The sequence below is a fragment of the Aotus nancymaae genome, unplaced genomic scaffold (genome assembly GCF_030222135.1).
Source record: "Aotus nancymaae isolate 86718 unplaced genomic scaffold, 86718_ANA_hifiasm-v0.15.2.pri h1tg000008l, whole genome shotgun sequence".
Classification (NCBI taxonomy): domain Eukaryota; kingdom Metazoa; phylum Chordata; class Mammalia; order Primates; family Aotidae; genus Aotus; species Aotus nancymaae.
In genome coordinates this window covers 1,714,378-1,734,311 of record NW_026988419.1, presented here as the reverse complement: position 1 = coordinate 1,734,311, position 19,934 = coordinate 1,714,378, and the positions used below count along the sequence as shown (strand labels likewise).

The 19,934-nt window shown below is 56.1% G+C and overlaps 1 protein-coding gene across 1 annotated transcript in view; it reads right to left on the bottom strand.

The window, feature by feature from the left end:
* Nucleotides 1-251: 251 nt before the first annotated feature.
* The window catches only part of NGEF (neuronal guanine nucleotide exchange factor), a 129,996-nt gene continuing 110,313 nt past the window's right edge, over nt 252-19,934 (bottom strand). Inside the window, exons 6-15 of the mRNA XM_012434188.2 lie at nt 18,473-18,633; nt 16,173-16,325; nt 14,771-14,900; nt 11,731-11,805; nt 6,537-6,626; nt 5,284-5,447; nt 4,619-4,774; nt 3,529-3,608; nt 2,699-2,803; nt 252-1,267 (exon numbers count right to left, since the gene is read on the bottom strand). Of these exons, the coding sequence (XP_012289611.1) occupies nt 1,077-1,267; nt 2,699-2,803; nt 3,529-3,608; nt 4,619-4,774; nt 5,284-5,447; nt 6,537-6,626; nt 11,731-11,805; nt 14,771-14,900; nt 16,173-16,325; nt 18,473-18,633 (1,305 nt within the window). The 3' untranslated portion in view covers nt 252-1,076. The remainder of the gene's footprint in view (nt 1,268-2,698; nt 2,804-3,528; nt 3,609-4,618; nt 4,775-5,283; nt 5,448-6,536; nt 6,627-11,730; nt 11,806-14,770; nt 14,901-16,172; nt 16,326-18,472; nt 18,634-19,934) is intronic.

Genomic DNA, 19,934 nt, shown 5'->3' with positions numbered 1-19,934 from the left:
GACACTTCAGGGCCTCTGTGGCCTTCCAAAGCTGTGTCCTCACTGCCACTGCAGCAAAGGGGCATCCGCAGCTACCCAAACAGCCCCTTCTGTTTCTGGAGTCTACAAGTGTAGCCCAAATCCACTCCCATGCTGAGGCGAGGTCCCAGCTGCTCCCCGCTGCTCTGGAAACCTCTTCAAGCTCCTCCTTTCGGACAAGCCTCCTCCACCGGCCTTGAAGGGGTGCTCCTCTCTCCCTGCCTGGAACCAAACACCACCTTCCTTTGTGTACCAGGGCAATAAAGAGTAGACCTTCATCTCCTTTATTTTATATATGATGCTTCTTTTAATGCAGCCAAAAATGATATTTGCTTTTCTCAGAACCATAATCGATACAAGATGCAGTGGCCAATTCATTCCTTAAAACACCTGGGCTCCTTAAGGGACCAGAAGACACAAGTTACATCCAGTCCATCAGGGAGCCAGAGGCGGGAGGGGTCCCCAGCCAAGCTCTGGCAGGCCTGCCGTGGAGCAGGGCCTGACCGTGCAGCCAGAGGCTGGCAGAGGCCCGGGGAGGGGTGGACAGAGGCGGCTGGGCTCTCAGTCCTGTGAACCGGAGATCAAGGGCTGTTCATCAAGCTCCGTCAGGCAAGGGCGGCCCCACCTGTGCCTGGTGGATTCTAACTGCTTCCAAGGTAGAGGAGGACTCGTGCAGGAGATCATGTCAATTGTCACCTTCTTCCTCCCTCCCACAGGGACACTCTGGGTTGGGAGCCTCTTCCAGTCCCTGGGGGCCAGAGGCTGGGGAGGCCCTGGAGCGTGCCCACTCCCTTCCACCCCCTCGGAGGCATGAGGGTGGTGGCTTAATACTGCTGAAACCTTCTTGCTTACAAATGCATCAGGTGAGGTGTGGGCACCCTTTATCCAGTTTTCGAGCAAGGGGCCAAGACATGTGAGCACTCACGCAGGGATGAAGGCCGGGCACCCCAGGCCAGATCCTGCCACCTGGGGAGGCTCTGGCCTGTGCTTCCCAGAGCCCCCCACCTTCGGTCGGGGTCGCCTGCAGGCCCTACTCCCGCCGGCCCCCTGAGCGGGGGTCATTGCCGATTCCGGCTGCCCAGCTTCCTGCGGTCCTTGTTCTGACTGCGCTGAGGGTCATCCATCTTGTGGACACGGAAGCATTCCTTGAGATTCTGGGACCGGATCTTGGGATTCAAGATCTCTTCTGTCATGGAGCTGGGGAACCAGCCTCTCTCCTGGTCGTGTAGACGCTCGCCAAAGATCCACCCTGTGCAGGGAGGGGAGGGAGGGAGGGTCAGGCGCTCCTGCAGGGCAGGGGCTGCACAGAGGCTCCCTCCCGGCCCGGCCCCCATCTGTGTGTGGGACACTAGGGGGTCCAGCTGGCCTTTTCCGAAAGGCAGGGGCTCTGCACACCTCTGCTGAGATGCTCAGACTGGATTCACCCCCATAAGCTGGGAGGTACGTGGGCACCTGCACAGAACGAGGCCTGCTCCGTCCCACACAGTTCCACGTTGACTTTGGAACCCACTCTGGGACCCTCAGCAATTCTATGCTGCCCTACACGAGCCCAGGAGACCCCAAGGGCCACTCCAAAAAGCTGGAGGCACTCAAGGGGCCTGTGGGGGTGGCAGCTGAGCACGCGGGTGGCCGCCTGGACGTGTCATCCACCTCTTGTTGGGCAGATCCTCTCATGCGTGGCCTCCCAACGGCCGGCGTGGTCAGTGGAGAGGGCCCATCGCAAACTGGCAATGCCAGGAGTTGTAGCGTCACCTGGCTTCTCCCTGCCCTGTTTCTCCACCTCTCCCCTTCTGTAGAGACCTCCAGGTCTTTGCTCAGAGCCTGCGGCTGATCTGTAGCATGTCCCAACCTGGGGGCTAAGAGGCCTGGGGTGTGCCCTCTGCAGGTCTCATTTGGGAGGGGAGTAGGCTAGTTATATTCTGTGGGAAGAGAGCAGGAGAGCCCCTGGGCCTTTGGGGGCTCACAAGAGGGACTGCCTGGAGGAGGCCTCCCCCGGGGGTCACAGCCTGAGGCCTTCTACCGGGACCGGCAGGAGAGGAGGAGCTGGGAAGGAAAACGCTGTGGTACACTCTGGGGATTTGGATCAGGAGCAATTACTATAGAAACAGGGATGTGATTTGAAAAAGGAAAGGGGGACCGTGTTCAATTCTATGGGGCTGGAACTTCACTTGGTTCTGATGACACCAGCAGGGGCGGCCAGGAGCTGGGGGCGGCTTCCTGGCCCACATGGGGTACCGAGCCTGGGGGGTCACAGGCTTACCTGGAAGCTTGCTGCAAATACAGGGCAGGGGGCGGGGTCAGGTCAGGGTCAGGATGTTCCTGGTTGTCCTCCCTCCCCCTGTGATGGGGGTTCCAAGGCAAGGGCCAGGGGAAGGGGACACGGAGCCACCACTTGGGCTGAGCTCACTGTGAAGGAGGAATGGTGGGGCCTCCCAGCTCTAGGGAAGGACAGGGGAGGTACTGAAAATGATTCCTCCTCTTGGCCGAGGAAAGGCCAGTGGAGCCAGGACGGGCGGTGTCCAAGCGGAACATCTCAGGGAGCGAGAGACGAGGCGGGGCGCCGGCCCCACCTGCCCATCAGCCAGCGGTGGCATCTCCTTCTCCACCTCCCCCTCATCCCTTGCCCGGCAGGGCTCCATGCGGCATCCCTGGGGGCTCCAAGGGGAGGTCCCGGCCTCACCATCGTCAGTCTTGTCCAGGATGTTGAGGATGTCCGCGAGCTCCAGCGTCAGCTCGTCTGGCTGCTGAGCCACGTACGGGTGCACGCACTGGACCTGGGGGCAGTCTGAGGGACAAGAGGCACAGGCACGTCCCCACCACCGCGCACCCACCTGCCTGCTCCCACTAAGCCCACGGCTGAGCCCTGCCTAGAATGGGGAAACTCCCACAGCAACTGAAGAAGCCTCGTCTGAGGAAGAGGAGGGTTTGTTTCCAGAGAAAACATTATTAACATAGCCAGGAGTTCTGGGAAAAAACACATGAATAAAGGCTGTGAGGTGGCCTTTGTTTAAACTTCAGAAGGAACTTTTGTAGCTGAAACTACGGGCATGCACCACCATGCCCGGCTAATTTTTGTATTTTTAGTAGAGATGGGGTTTTGCCATGTTGACCAGGCTGGTATCAAGCTCCTGACCTCAGGTGATCCACCCGCTTCGCCCTCCCAAAGTTCTGGGATTACAGGCATGAGCCACTGTGCCTGGCATTTTTGTATTTAATAAGCTTTTTGGGCACCTGGCAACCCTAAAATAGGACTGGAGTTTGGTCCAAATTCCTCCTGGTGACCTTGTAACACCTGTCACTTAAGGCCCGTCTAACATTCGCACAACGTGGGCATGTCAGGTTCCTGGCTGGTACTAAGTTTCCATTGGAAGCAGCCCCTGGGGGCCCATGTGGGCCTCTGTGATGACCTGCTCAGGGAGGGCTCCCTCCAGGCAGTCGCATGCGCGCCGGCGGCAGCAGGCAGAGCCAGCCCAAGCACAAATGGTGGCCCCTTCCCCACAGGTGACTTACCCAGCAGCCGGGATGTGAATGAAACAAACTTGGTCCTCCTGTTGGGGGCCAGCGAGGTCATCCAGCGCTTCATCTCACTCCTGGCACAGGGAAGAGGACAGTGCCCCAACCGCAGAGCAACAGCAGCCCCCAAGATGTGCGCCAGGCTTCCCAGCGAGCTGCCCCTCGGATCCGCAGCCACCGTCCTGAGCACCGCTTGAGCCCACCCCAGGGACAGCTCGAGAGAGCCACAGAAATGGGCTGGTCCAGGGTCTGACACACACAGGAACCCACAGAGGGACAAGGGAGCGCCCCCATGATGTTCCCGTGTGAGGCTTTCCAAAGTCAGGCGGTGAAGGTGAGCCCGAAAGGTAACAGCCCCCACCAGGTAATGCACAAGAGCACATTCTTTGGCCACAGCCACGCCACCGAAGCCAGTTTCTCATCCCCACGGGCCCTGCCCTGGTCCATGTTAGCTGCAGCCTCAGGTCTGGGCAGGGGAGGCTATCTGGTGAGTTGTGGGTGAGGGGCAGCTTCGGGGCCGCGGCAGGAGGAGAGTGGAGCCTCAGCTCAGCAGACCACGAGGGAGTTCCAGGCTCAGGGCCTGCAGAGCATCTCTCCCCACACTTAGCTTGCTTGTCCCTCTTGGGGGGCCTAGGGCTGCCGGGCAGGGGTCCCAGCTGCTCAGAGCGGTGAAGAGATGAGCTCAAAGCCACACAGCAAGTGGGCAGGCAGGGAGGAGGAGGATGGTAGTTCCCTACTCAGCCTGACTGGAGGGTTCTAAAACAGCCCATCCGAAAAGAGGGACTTGCCTGGAGTCTGAAGCCCCAAGGGAAAACACACACACGCACGCACGCACGCATGCACACGCACACACAGGTACACGCACACGCCCACGCACACACAGGTACACGCACCCAGGAAACTGCAGCCACCCCCAGAGGCCTCACAGAAAGCACTGCCGCAGGGTCTGGATAGGAAGGACGGCCAGGTCAGCCCCATGAGGGGTGTGCGTGGTGCCTTGTTCCACCTGGAGACAGACCCATAGACATCAAGGCCACATGGAAAGGTGCCACGGGTGGCATTGGGCATGCGGCGGCGAGACACTCACTGAGAGGACGCCTTTAGCATGTAGGTGGCCTCCCGGTCATCCGCGTTCTCCAGCAGCCGCAGGATGAACACGTTGGCCAGCGTCTGGCCCTGGTCCTCCAGCTCCTCCACGCGCAGCAGGCCCCGAGGGGCTGAGTCAAATACCTGGTACTTGTCTCTGGAGATCAGGGAGAAGGGCAGGTGTGTCAGCCCCAAGGAGGCTTGTGGGGGTCCCAGGAGAGCCCCACTTGGCAGGCCAGCGAGCCTGGATCCACAGCGCTGGCCAATCTTCACCTCCTTCCGAAGCTCCCACCTGAACGCCCGTCTCCCACACCCCAAAAGGGTGACCCATCCCAGGTGCTGACAATGGACAGCACCACGGTCCTGCCAACCCTGACGACCCCACCATGGCTGCCCTGCTGAGCACTCGCTATGTATCAGACTCTGGGCCCTTCACAGCCCTAGGAGTAAAACCCCTGATTTACAGAAGGGGAAACTGAGGCTTAGGGAAGTGAAACAACCTTGGCTAAAGGCCCAAACCTGGGCCACAGCAGAGCAGACCTTTAAACGTGACCCAAAAGCCCAAGCTCTGTCCCGATCCCCGTTACCCCCAGGCCACAATCAGACCCAACGCCCAACACGTTCCTCTGCCCAGCAGGGCGCCTGGCGCCCTGGGCCCCGACTCACCCCGGAATCTGCCGGCAGATCACCAGCAGGTCGTTGAACAGGAAGAGGTAAATTTCATGGAAGAGCTTCTTGGTCCGCAGGGTCCGGGAGGTCTTGGGGCCCGACATCTGCTGCAGCTCACCCTGCTTCAGCAGCCAGCGGGAGTGGGAGATGATGGGCACCGACTGCGGCGGAGAGAGGACGTCAGGTGGGCCGTGCCCACAGTGTCCCTCTCCGGGACACGCCCCCGGTGCTGCATCTGTCACATTCCCTGACGCCTGCCCAGGGCCCCGACAAATGAGGCACAAGTGGGGGGAATGGCGGAGTTCTGGACGGATGCAGAGAGATGGCAGGGCTGTGTGTGTGTGTGAATGTGCACCCCTGTGGGCATGAGTGTGTTTTGCGTGTGCTTTTGTGCATGTGGACTTGTATCTTTGTGTGTGGACTGTGTTCTGTGCACCCCCATGTGAGCTTCAAGTGTACGTGCGTGTGCACTGCTGTTGACGTGTGTGCACTGCTGTGTGGACACCGTGTGTGCCTGTGGGTGTGGCGGCTGGTATCTGTCATCATTGCCCCCACCAAGCTCCGCCTGTTGGATGCAGAATCAGAGAAGGGGCTGAGTTCACAGTGGAGAGGAAAGAATGGGACTCATGGGGCAAGGAGGCCAGGCCCGCAGCTGGACGGTCGCTCGATGGATGATGTGGCTCAGGGCAGGCACCTGGCACCCGGCGACATGGGATGCCCAGAAGACCACCTCTGCCTCCTTGAGTGGGGCTCAGCTCCCAAACCAAGCCTGACCTCAGGGACCCTCTGTGGGCACAGTGTGCTGATGTGCCCAAGTTCCCAGAAACTCAGGCCACAGGGGCCCTTAGGGGCTCACAAGTGCCTGAAGTTTTCTGTAACATTTCGGGGAGGTTGGTAACTGCCAGAGCCTCCTGGTTTGAGAATCCCTGGAGTAGCCCCCACCACACCCTCCATGTAAACTGACTGCTCAAGGCCACGTAGCCGGCAGGTGAGAGCGGGACCACACCCCTCATCCCTCTGGCTGCACACCAGCCCCGCACTCCCATCTCTCAGGAGACAGGTCCGGGCCACCGTGATGGTGTTTGATGCCTGGCAGCAGGCAGGGTGGCTTCAGCTGGGGAAGTCAGGGGGCCAGGGTGACCTAAGCGTGGCCAGTGACCAAGGACCTAAGCAAGGCCAGCCAGACCCAATGATCTATGTCTCTGGGGCGGGGCCAGGGGCACAGGCTCACACCAGTCCATCCGATTCACCTTGATCTTGAACTCCATCTTCTTCTGAATGCTGATCATCTGCTCCGTGCGGCTCATTTTCCTGACACCCTCATTGCACGCCTTCACCACCTGGGACAAGAAGGAGGGCACATCAGGCCACCACAGCCAGCTGTCCCAGCCCCTTCCTCCTGCTGGGTCAGGCCCCAGAAAGGACTGAGTGTCCACTGTGACCAGGCACTGTGCCCACAGCTGAGGCCGGCCGGCCAGTCTCTATTGGGCTGGAGCTCCTCTTTCTAGTGACTTGTGGGACAAAGGCGAGTGGGGAAACCTGTTAGTCCCAGTGGAGATAGTTGCCTTGCCCTTGGTAGGAAGCAAACTCCAGAAAACACATGCATGACGCATCCCTCCTCCTCTGCAGGTGGGACGGACCAGCAAGGCTCCGGGCTGTACTCCCCACACCCTCCTGGGAGGCAGCCCAGGCACCAAGGGACCTAACAATTCCACACTTCCTGGGACTCCTGAGGACTCATTCTGAAGAAAGAAAATTCCATACTGACACATGGGCCTGGCACAGGGCCAGGCTCGCCACAGGCTCTCAGTCAGGGCACATCAATGAGCACCGTGCCCAGAGAAGGATGAGCAGGGAGCTCCCTGCAGTGTTGTGTAGAATGAGAAACACAATCATTGGCCCCAACGGCCATCAACGCATTTGACTAAAATAATTATGATCTACGCATATATGCAAGAACAGAAATCCAGGAGCGAGGCGGGGACGCCACATGCACTCGAATGCAGAGCAAAGCTGCTTCTAAGCCACAAGGCTCTTTTTGCAAAGAATACGGTGGTATGTGTGCTGTGTGTGCCGTGTTTATGCAGCATGTGCTGTGTGTGCAGTGTCATGTGTGTGCTGTGCATATGTGCAATGTGTGTGTGCAATGTGTGTGTACTGTGTGTATGCATGTGATATGTATGTGCCACGTGTGTGTTGTGTGCGATAAGTATGTGCTGTGTGTATGTGCAGTGTGTACTGTGTATGATAGGTATGGGCCGTGTATGTGCTGTGTGTGTGCTGTGTGTACTGTGTGTGAAAAGCGTGTGCTGTATGTGCAGTGTGTACTGTGTGATAAGCATGTGCTGTGTGTATGTGCAGTGTACTATGTGATGTGTATGTGCCATGTGTACTGTGTATGTGCAGTGTGTACTGTGTATGATAGGTATGGGCCATGTATGTGCTGTGTGTACTGTGTGTGAAAAGCATGTGCTGTATGTGTGGTGTGTACTGTGTGTGATAGGTATGGGCCATGTATGTGCTGTGTGTGCTGTGTGTGAAAAGCATGTGCTGTATGTGTGGTGTGTACTGTGTGTGATAGGTATGGGCCATGTATGTGCTGTGTGTGTGCTGTGTGTGAAAAGCGTGTGCTGTATGTGCAGTGTGTACTGTGTGATAAGCATGTGCTGTGTGTACTATGTGATGTGTATGTGCCATGTGTACTGTGTGATGTGCATGTGCCATGTGTAGTGTGCTATATGTGCAGTGTGTACTGTGTGTGACATGTATGTGCAGTGTGTACTGTGTGTGATAGGTATGGGCCATGTATGTGCTGTGTGTGAAAAGTATGTGCTGTATGTGCAGTGTGTACTGTGTGTGATAAACGTGCTGTGTGTATGTGCTTTGTGTACTGTGTGTGAAAAGCATGTGCTGTATGTGCAGTGTGTACTGTATGATGTGTATGTGCCATTTGTACTGTGTGATAAGCATGTGCTGTATGTGCAGTGTGTACTGTATGATGTGTATGTGCCATTTGTACTGTGTGATAAGCATGTGCTGTATGTGCAGTGTGTACTGTGTGATGTGCATGTGCCATGTGTAGTGTGCTATATGTGCAGTGTGTACTGTGTGTGACATGTATGTGCAGTGTGTACTGTATGTGACATGTATGTGCAATGTGTACTGTGTGGTGTGTATGTGCCATGTGTACTGTGTGCGATGTGTGCTATATGTGCAGTGTGTACTGTGTGTGACATGTGCAGTGTGTACTGTGTGTGACATGTGCAGTGTGTACTGTGTATGTGCCATGTGTACTGTGTGTGATAAGCATGTGCTGTGTGTATGTGCAGTGTGTACTATGTGATGTGTATGTGCCATGTGTACTGTGTATGTGCAGTGTATACTGTGTGATGTGCATGTGCCATGTGTACTGTGTGCTATATGTGCAGTGTGTACTGTGTGTGACATGTATGTGCAGTATGTACTGTGTGATGTGTATGTGCCATGTGTACTATGTGTGGTGTGCTGTATGTGCAGTGTGTACCTTGACATGTATGTGCAGTGTGTACTGTGTGATGTGTATGTGCCATGTGTGCTGTATGTGCAGTGTGTACTGTGTGTGATAAGCATGTGCAGTGTGTACTATGTGATGTGTATGTGCCATGTGTACTGTGATGTGCATGTGCCATGTGTAGTGTGCTATATGTGCGGTGTGTACTGTGTGTGACATGTATGTGCAGTGTGTACTGTATGTGACATGTATGTGCAATGTGTACTGTGTGGTGTGTCTGTGCCATGTGTACTACGTGTGGTGTGTGCTATATGTGCAGTGTGTACTGTGACATGTATGTGCCACGTGTACTGTGTGTGATGTGTGCTATATGTGTAGTGTGTACTGTGTGTGACATGTGCAGTGTGTACTGTGTATGTGCAGTGTGTACTGTGTGTGACATGTATGTGCAGTATGTACTGTGTGATGTGTATGTGCCATGTGTACTATGTGTGGTGTGTGCTGTATGTGCAGTGTGTACTTTGACATGTGCAGTGTGTACTGTGTGATGTGTATGTGCCATGTGTACTGTGTGCAATGTGTGCTGTATGTGCAGTGTTTACTGTGTATGTGCCATGTGTACTGTGTGTGATAAGCATGTGCTGTATGTGCAGTGTGTACTATGTGATGTGTATGTGCCATGTGTATTGTGTATGTGCGGTGTGTACTGTGTGATGTGCATGTGCCATGTGTACTGTGTGTGATGTGTGCTATATGTGCAGTGTGTACTGTGTGTGACATTTGCAGTGTGAACTGTGTATGTGCCATGTGTACTATGTGTGATAAGCATGTGCTGTGTGTATGTGCAGTGCATACTGTGTGATAAGCATGTGCTGTGTGTATGTGCTGTGTGTGCTGTATGTGCAGTATGTGCTGTGTGTGACATGTGCAGTGTGTACTGTGTATGTGCCATGTGTACTATGTGTGATAAGCATGTGCTGTGTGTATGTGTGGTGTGTACCATGTGATAAGCATGTGCTGTGTGTATGTGCAGTGTGTACTGTGTGATGTGTGTGCTGTATGTGCAGTGTATACTGTGTGTGATATGTGTGGGCCGTGTACATGTAGCGTGTGCCCTGTGAGTGTGCTGTGCAGGTGTGTGTGTACAGGTGTCTATTTGGGATGAGCTGCAGCACGTCAGCAGGGAGGGTGAGGTGGCTGGAGAAGTTTACTGTTTTCTTCTTAACTAGCGTTTTCTGAGTTTTCTGGTATTGAGTATAATTACTTCATAAATCAAAGAAAAAATAAACCTTTATTTTTAAAAAGCAAGCTATTAGAAACAGAGTATACCTTTCATTATAAGGAAAATGAAGATGAAAGCAGAAAAGAACTTAAAACAATAGAGGATGTACCCCTGGCCCAGGGCTGACCTCCGGGAGACCCTTCCGGGGCACATGGGCCCCTCACAGGCCATGGTGGCCGCTGTCTGGTGGGGGCTGGAATGAACTCACATCCGGTAAGTAAAAGGGAAGCTGTGTTTCCAGAGGTGGGCGTGGCCCCTAGAGACGCTGCCCACCTCCCAGGCCACGATGCCCCTGGCTGCCCCGCTTGAGGCTCCAGCCTTCCCCACTAGGCACAGCGTGTAACTGCCAGAGGAACTGTGGTGGCTAACTGGTCTGGGAAGAGACAGGGGAAGAGGCCCAAGGTGGGAGCTGACTGCATTAGGGTAGGAAGTCCTCATATCTCCATGTGGCTGAGAATGGCCATCACATGCCCACTGAGAGTGATATTCTTTTTATTAGAGTGACAAAGAAGTGGAATAGACATCCCTCGCCTTGCTCTCCACCGTGATGGCGTCACTGGCTCAATGGAGGTGCCCCAGCACAGCTGCCAAAAGCTGGCTCTTAGCTCCAGCTGAGGCCAGGAGCCAAACGCAGCAGAGCTCCTGAGGACTGAAATGTACTCGATGGCCCTTCCTGCAAAACCCTTGCTCTGCTCCAAACCTCAGGAGCAGCCGTCTCTCTCTGAGGATCAGGAGATGGTCCAGAGAAAGGGTCCTTGCACTCTTGGGCAGTGCCAGTGAATCCTCTCACAGAGATGCAAAGGGGCGACTGAGCTCCAGAGATCGGGAGAGTGGCAGGGAGGGATGGGTTTGGAGCAAAGGGTCAGGGCACAGGGAGAGGGGGAACCACCTCGATGAGCCTCACAGGAGGAGAGACTGCTTCTGACATGGAGAAACAGGCAAAGATAAGCCTGGGGTCTGTGTGGGCCCCAGATGCCTGCAGAGAACAACACCAGGCGGCTGATGAGAGGAGTCAGTGCCTGTGCATGACCACAGAGCTCCACACTGGTGAAGTGTCCTGAGGGCCACGCTGCTGTCCCCACATCCATGCCAGGCACAGTAACAGACAGAGGGCGGGTACATAAGGCTGGAGCAGGGAGGCAGGGTGAAGCAGGCTCTACCCAAGCCACACCTGATGCTTTTTTTAAGCTCCAGTGACTCTTCTGGATTGCAAAAGCAAGTTTTACTTTTTATCTTTTTATTTTTTATTTTTTTTGGAGACAGAATCTTGCTCTGTTGCCCAGGCTGGAGAGCAGTGGCGCAATCTTGGCTCACTTCAACCTCCGCCTCCCAGGTTCAAGCGATTCTTCTGCCTCAGCCTCCCAAGTACTGGGATTATAGGCATACACCGCCATGCCCAGCTAATATTTGTATTATCTTAGTAGAGGCGAGGTTTCACCATGTTGGCCAGGCTGGTCTCGAACTCCTGACCTCAAGTGATCTGCCTGCCTTGGCCTCCCAAAGTGCTGGGATTTTAGGCGTGAGCCACCGTGCCTGGTCTACAAAAGCGAATTTTAAAATGAATTTGCATTTTCTAAAAAGACACACAGACACGGGGAGCAGGGCCGGGAAGGCGCGCCTGGATGAGGAAAGCAGTGGATTGGGCCACCGCACGAGAGGAGGCGAGACTCACCATTTCCAGCTCCTTGTGGGCGTCCAAGGCGGTGCACTCCCGCTCAGAGCTCTCTTCTACCCTCTTCAGGATGTTCTGCGCACAGGGAAAGGCTGCGTTAACTTTCATCCTTTCTGACCTCTCCTCCCATTGCCCACCTTGACCGTGGCAGCCTCCCTACTGCACCAGTTGAGTTCCTTGCTGCAGCGCGGGCACGCACACGCACGCACACATACACACATAATGCATACTTTAAGCACACTGCACATACATGAACACATGCATGCCCACACATGTATGTATACCTGCATGCCCACACACTTACTTAGACACACATGCATCCATACACGACGTGTGCACAGACACATGCATGCATACATACGTGCACACACAGCCTCCATCTGATAAATGGAGGGCAAGAAAGCCCGCAGGTGAGGCATCCAGCAGTGAGGACCGTTGTGCTCAGTCAGGGGAGCTAAATGCTTATGGGACAGGGGCAGGGGGACCACGGGCTTCCCACTCCTCCCTGGGACCGTCTTTTGGCCCCAGGGCTTTGCTAACTTTGGTCTTATCCATGAAGTGTAAGAAAGTCTTTTCTCCAATTGTTCAATTTTCTTCAATTAACAAAAAAATCATGCCCATACTGCTTTCACCTGTAAGTTACAATCTTGGCATTGCTCTATAAACTCCACATGGTTTCCTCCTAGCAATCCTTGCTGTGCTCATGTTTTCCGACTGGCTTTTGTCCTGTAAGTAGGCTGGGTGCATCTGAGCACCAACAACCTGTCCTCCCAGCTGCCAGGTGCCATGCTGGCACCAGGTGCCACCCCTGACAGCAGCCCAGGCCTACCTTGTGGTCACCTGCCTGCCTCTGCCTAGCAGCTGAGCCAGAGACCTTTGAGACTCACAGCCATCTCCCTGCGTCTTCCTCCCTGTATGTGGTCACCACGCCTCTCACTAACTGTCCCCCTACTTCCAAATCCCTGCTCAACAGCATAGTCCAGGTGCCATCTTTTCTCCCAGGAATAAAAGCTGCATCTGACCAGGTGGCACTGTGGCCTCAAACGCAGGGCAGTATGGGTTCCTTAGCCTGTGTGTGCTCCCCACCGCCAGCCTCCTTAGTGTGTCCCCAGCATGCTACCTGATGTGGGGACTAGCCGTTCTCTCCGGAATGGCCCCCAACCCACCACCCCTTTCTCTGGGCCCTTCCCTGAACGCCCACCCTATCCCGTCCTCATTCCACCATCTCCTAATCACCCTATTTGTATCGGTTTTATTTATTTATTTATTTTTTAAGATGGGGTTTCACCGTATTGGTCAGGCTGGTCTCGAACTCCCGACCTCAGGTGATCCGCCTGCCTCAGCCTCCCGCAGTGCTGGGATTACAGGCGTGAGCCACCGCGCCCGGCTTCCTGTCGGTTTTAATCTTATTGTTGGTTTTCATCTTATAGAAGCTAAGATTTTTAATATCTCCATATATGTACTTTTCCTACAAAATGTCCTAAAAATTTTTTTCTCTGCATAATTAGGAAACGTTACTGTCTTCCGTTTCACTTTGTCCAAGTTGAAAAGGTATTTCCCATGGAACTGCGTTCATCATGGTGTCTTCCGGTGAGGGGTCGCGTCCCGGCCATGCCCTCATGTTGGTATCTCCCGTTCGCCCTGAGCTGAGGCTTCTTCCCACACCTGCTTCCTTGGCCTCATGCTCCCAGGCCCTTTCCTCCCGGGTCGGGCCTCCCCTCTGTAATTCTGCCCCTTCTGGAGTAGCTGCCCCTAGGTCTTTGGCCTCTCACCTGTCTGACCTCTGACCTCTGCTACCTGTGGCTCCCAGGTCCCCCTCAGCTCATGCCCCTCAGGGCCACAGCTGTACTCTACACCGTCCACTTCATCGACCCAGCTGCCAATGGCTCCCTCTGCCCAGGGCATCATCAGTAAACAGGGCCCCAGAACCTGTTAGGCAGAGGGGGTCTCGGTCCTGCCTCGAGGGGCCTGGCTGGAGCCTCCCTCTTCTGGAAGCCCCATCCTCCCCAGGCTCCCATGGCTCCAGTTCTGTGGATTTCCTCCTCCCTCATGGTCGTTCCTTCCCAGTCCTGGCTGTGTCCCTGAGTTTGGTCTCAGGCCCTTTTTCTCTCCTTCCTTGGTGGCTTCTTTGATTAAATGCCACCTTGATGCCAATGGCGCCTGCCCGACCTCTCCCTTTAACTCTGACCCCTGATGCTGAACTGGCCAAAGTCCCCTCAAACTCAGGTCATCCTGCCCTGAACCCTGAGCCCTCCCCGCCCCAAGTCCTCCCCATCTCAGCCAAAGTCGCACACCCCCAAATTGCTCAAGGTAAAAGCCAAGGAGTCACTCTCACTTCTCTCTCAGCAAGTCGCTGATTTCAATTCCCTGACATCCCCGCCGGGCCCCCATTTCCTGGCCCAGCCCCACTGGCCGTGGAACGCCTTCCCCATTTCCGTCACCCTCCGGAGCAGCCAGGGCCAGCTCCTAAAAGTGGGTCCAATCAGGGGACTCACACTGAGGACACGGCCCAATGTCTTCCCTGCACCTCAGGCTCCGGTCCTGCCTCTGTCTCCATCCCCACGCCCACTCCTGTCCCCATCACATTCCCAAGCTCGATGCTGGCCTTTCTGCCTGTGAACCTTGCAGTCCCAGGGCCTTTGCACCAGCGGTTCCCTCAGCCGAGAACGCTCTTTCCTCCACCCGCCCCCACCAGCTCCTCCTGTCAGCCAGGTCTCAGCTTACATGTCACTCATCTTTCCCAACCTGTCCCAACCCCTGCAACTGGCAGTGGCCTGCCAGCCAGCCACCCCTGTGGCGCCGGCCCATTTCACTGTCCCCACGGGCTTCCTGGCTGTGTGTGGGTCGGTCTCTCCCCTCTGCGTGGGGCTCCCTGGAAGCAGGGGCTGTATCCTCACTGCCCAGAAACGTGCTTGGTGCACATGGGAGGAGCTTAGTTAGTATGTGTTGAACTGATAGACCTAGAAAGCCGACAGGGTCCCGGAATGAGCACAGGAAAGGCTGGGAGCCCCGCCTGTGGGTCAGGGGGAGGAGGCTGTACCTGGACCAGCAGCTTGAGGCGTGTGATCCTCTGGAAAGGCAGGATGAGGAAGGAGGAGAAGGGCAGCCCCTTGCACTTGGGGTCGAGCTCTAGCTGCGCAATCAGCTCCCGAAAAGCCGCCTTCTCCTGGCTGGGGACACACACATGTGGAGTAGGTCTCTGGGCTGCAGGAGGCATGAACTGGGGACTCCTCCTCCCCATCCACAAACTCCTGGGATCCAGACGACCCTTGGGCGCGGGAAACACGTTGATTTCTTTTGGTCAAAAGGAAAACAGACTGTTCATGTACAAGTGAAATCACAGTAGTGGCTGCACGTGCCTGGCCTTGAAGACTCGGCACAGTATGTTGTGTGAGGGAGACACACAATGAGATGATTTTACCCAGCGGGAAACCGTGGCAAGGTAAACCGGTAAACCCGCGCAGTGACAGGAACGGGCGGCAGGCTGGAGACGCCGCCAGGACAGCCTGTGCTATTTCTGACAGGTGGGCCAGGCCACAGTGCTGACGCTGACGAGGGCGGGAGAGCTGGAGGTGATCCTGGCCCCATGCAAGTCGGCAGGGACCCGCGCCCTGCCTGTCACTCAGTGTCTGCGCTCACATGGCAGGGCGGCTCTCGGGCGCTCTGAATGGTTCCTATCCTGCTGCATGCTGGCCTTCTCAACATTTATCCTCAAAACTAGCATCCCGATTCCCTCCAATTCCAATTTCCCTACGCCAACTGTTAAAACATCCAAATGCCCAAAGACCCAAGCTTGAAACCTGCACCATGAACCCCATGGCTTGGTGGAAAGGCCAGTGGAGTGCAATGTGCAGCCGCCGTGACTGGAAAAGCCCCTCGGCGCTTCTGCGGGGAGCCAACACGGCCTCCCTGGCTGACCCCAGTCGCTGAAACAGGGAACCTCAGTGCAGAGGATTCAGAACAGGCACACTGGCTGGAAAATTACCTTGTCAACTAAACCTCAGAGAAAGTTTACAGAACGGGCAGATTAGCAATAAATGTCCAGGCGCTGCTGAATGAGCCCCACCGAGACTCCTTCCCACCTGTCCCTGCCCTTGTCACTAGTGCAAACCCAGTCTCTGATGCCCTGGGCTTTGAATTGGCCACTTGACCTCACGCTCCCTTTTCTAACTGCACGGAGCTCTGCTCGGCCACTGGATCCAGGTCCAGTGGGTGCTGTGCTGATTCTCCTGGGGTCTGGCTGGGCTAATGTTTCTTTAGTGACACCAGAGCCCCCTGGAACATGCCAGGTTGGGATACTGTCACCAGCCTGGCTGACTCCTGTGGCCCACGTGGACCTTGGGAATGCAGAGGTGAAGGACCATGAGGCGCACTGTGAAAGGAGTTTGGGCCAGCACCGGGTGCCACCCCCTGGCCCTGATTCCCTGGCAGGGCACACTCACAGCAGCTGCTTGTAGGTCCGCTCCTGGTAGGTCTGGTTGCTGACGTAGGTGATGTAGACGGAGAAGTGGTCGGCCGCGTAATGGTACACGATGTCGCACACGTCGGAGATGACGATGTTCTCCTCCATCCGGTGCTCCAGCTCCAGGAGGAACCTGCGAGAGGCAACAGCTTAGGTGGAGGGTGCCCAGGGTGGAGGGTGCCCGGGCTGGAGGGTGCCCAGGGTGGAGGGTGCCCGGGCTGGAGGGTGCCCAGGGTGGAGGGTGCCCGAGCTGGAGGGTGCCCAGGGTGGAGGGTGACCAGGGTGGAGGGTGCCCAGGGTGGAGGGTGCCCGAGCTGGAGGGTGCCCAGGGTGGAGGGTGCCCAGGGTGGAGGGTGCCCGAGCTGGAGGGTGCCCAGGGTGGAGGGTGCCCGGGCTGGAGGGTGCCCAGGGTGGAGGGTGCCCGAGCTGGAGGGTGCCCAGGGTGGAGGGTGCCCAGGGTGGAGGGTGCCTGGGCTGGAGGGTGTCCGGGCTGGAGGGTGCCCAGGCTGGAGGGTGCCTGGGGTGGAGGGTGCCCGGGGTGGAGGGTGCCCAGGGTGGAGGGTGCCCGGGCTGGAGGGTGCCCAGGGTAGAGGGTGGCCGGGGTGGAGGGTGCCCAGGGTGGAGGGTGGCTGGGCTGGAGGGTGCTGGGGTAGGGTCAGCAGTTGTCTCGCCAAGAACAGCATGCAGGCCTGGCTTGGACACACCGGTGTGCATGGTGAGTGTACGGGCTGACAAGATCCGTATGCGGGGCACCGAGCACTGGCGGTGTATTTGGTCATCTTGAAGAATGACTGTGTTTTCACGGGGCTGAGGGCACTGGTAGCACCGAGACCTTATCTTTCAGCTATGTGCTGATGTGTTTGAGGACAAAATAGATGACCCTGGGGATCTGCTTCAGAAAGATCCCCCGGAGGGCGGGGACTGGCCCCTGGGCTGACCTTTGCTGACGCTGGTGACCAGCGCACATGGGCGTCTACTTCTGCATGTTTGGAATTTTCCACAGGAAAATACAAATACATACATAAGTCAGAGGTGCTGCAGCAGGGCTGGGTGTAGTGGCTCACGCCTGTAATCCTAACACATCGGGAGGCTGAGGTGGGTGCATCACCTGAGGTCAGAAGTTCGAGACCAGCCTGGCCAACATGGTGAAACCCCGTCTCTACTAAAAATACAAAAATTAGCTGGGCGTGGTGGCAGATGCCTGTAATCCCAACTGCTCAGGAGGTTGAGACAGGAGAATAGCTTGAACCCGGGAGGTGGAGGTTGCTGTGACCGAGATGGCGCCATTGCACTCCAGCCTAGGCAACAAGAGCAAAACTGCGTCTCAAAAAAAAAAAAAAGTGCTGAGGCAGAAGCCCGGGGGTCTCACAGGCCATTCTGGCCCCAGTCAGCCGTCACCTCCCAAATCCACCAGACGGGGCTGCCACGAGGAGGTGGGGGGTTGCAAACGGAAGAGTGGGTGTGAGTGCGACGGAGGGACCCACTTGGAGGCCCACGGACAGCGAGCCACTTCCAGGGGCCACACGTAACGCTGATCGGATCCCCATTGCTTGGAGCAGGGCTGCGCTGGGGCCTGCCTGGGTTCCCGTCTGAACACCAGGCACTGTCCCAGCTGAGCCCCACGTGGCTTCTGGCTGCAAAAGTCCATGGCCTGCCCTGGGGAGGGCAAGGGCTCTTTCTTCTTGGCCACACAGCCAGGTTCATTTCCTCTCACAGGATTCAATGAACAGATGTCCGTCTCCTCTTCCTCTGCTGCAGCTCAGCCCAGGCTTCACCCAGTCCCCCCGCTCCCGTAGCTGCTTCCATCAGCCATGGCAAATGCACTCAGGAGGAGAGGATGTGGGAACCCAGGGCTGCACTCTGCACAAGGCCTGGGGCCTTGTATGCGCCAGGCTGGGGCTTTCTGCTAGGACAAAGAGCAGCTTACATGGATACCCTCAGTCCCTGTCACAAGACTTCCATGGACCTGCCTGGTTTCAACCTGTCCAACCACGGGTTTGATGCATGAGAGAGCTGGACTCAGCATCAGTCTAACCTGGGGCCAGTAGGATGCTCAGTGCAGAGCTTCGTCGGGGGCACAGGTGCTTCTGGGAAGGGACGCAGGGGGCCACGACTGGCCACCCTGCCAGGAGGGCAGTGAGATTTGGATTTAGGTCTTCATTTATTTATATTTTACTATGGAAAATTCCAAACATCTGGAAGTAGAGAAGCCAGTGTTGAGCACTTGTGCCTCGGGCATGGAGAAGCGCCCTGAGGGAGATGGCTGTCCCCCGTCCTCACCGCTCACTGACAGCCAGCACGTCCAGGACATTGGAGAAGAGGATGTGCGCCTCAGACGGGTGCAGGATCTTCCTCATCCGCTCGTTCTCCATGAAGTGGGACACAAGCAGGTTCAGGCTCTTATAGTAGGATGCCTCGGAAGTCACCAGCTCGAACATGGCCTGTGGCAGGGAGACTCCACGGTTACTGCCCGAAGCTGGCCTTCCACGAAGGCACTAGCCTCGTGCTGAGACAGAGAGGGGCAGAGAGAGGCTCTGTAGGGAGCTGAAAGGGAAAAACACCCGCTGCTGGGGCCTGGGATGCCACTGCAGGAGCAGCTGGTAACACCCAAGGCCCAGGATGGCAGTGAGGCCATTCTTCTCAGGGGGCACACTGCCCCTCAGGTGACCAGGCATGGAGGCTGCTCCCAGTGAGAGAACACTTACCATACTGACAACTGGAGACAGCCTGAGAACGAAAATATGAAACAAGGCAAAAACAAGAGAGGGCAGGCTGGGCACAGTGGCTCACGTCTGTAATCCCAGCACTTTGGGAGGCTGAGGTGGGTGGATCACTTGAGGTCAGGAGTTCGAGACCAGCCTGGCCAACATGGTAAAACCCTGTCTCTACTGAAAATACGAAAATTAGCTGGGCGTGGTGGCGTGTGCCTATAATCCCAGCTGCTTGGGAGGCTGAGGTATGAGAATCACTTGAAACCGGGAGGCGGAGGTTGCAGTGAGCCGAGATCGTGCCACTGCACTCCAGCCTAGGTGACGGAGTGAGACTCTCTCTGAAAAAAGAAAAAGGTCAGTCACACAACTGAGCCCGCACAGCTGCCAGTGGTGGCTCGGCCCATGCACCGTGTGTGGCAGTGGGTGTGAAAGTCAGCAGGCGGGAGGAATCCCATTCCTCCACGTCCAGAAAAGAAACGGGCCGGAGCGTTAAGCATGGGCATCACAGGGTGGAGTCTGGGGGATGTTTACACTTTTTACCTTTTGAAACGCCTGAAAATTTTAACAATGAACGTATATCATGGTCTGATTTTATAATGGAACCAATAAGGCGATTTTCATTTTGAAAGATAGAAATCCATAACATAATCAATTTTCTGGAGGTGCCTTTACTCAGTCGTGATTATTACTGATTACTGAGCCTCTGAATAGCTGACCTAGGAACTAACAGCAGCCATGCGTCTCACGGGCCATTCTGCAAAGGCAGGCGGCAGATCCTGGCTCACCTTCCTCCCTTGTTTACAAATAAACCCAATGACCCACCTTCCTCTTCCTGTCACCCTCTGATATTCCTCGACTTAGGGCAGGTTCAGGTCCCACAGCCACTTCCCAGAAGGGACAGCATAGTGGGTTGAGCTGTGGCCCCACTGCATCCTAGCCCCAGTACCTGTGAATGGGACCTTATTTGGGAAAAGGGTCTGAGCAGACATAATTGAGTCAGAGAGTTCAACATAAGTTCATCCTGGGTTAGG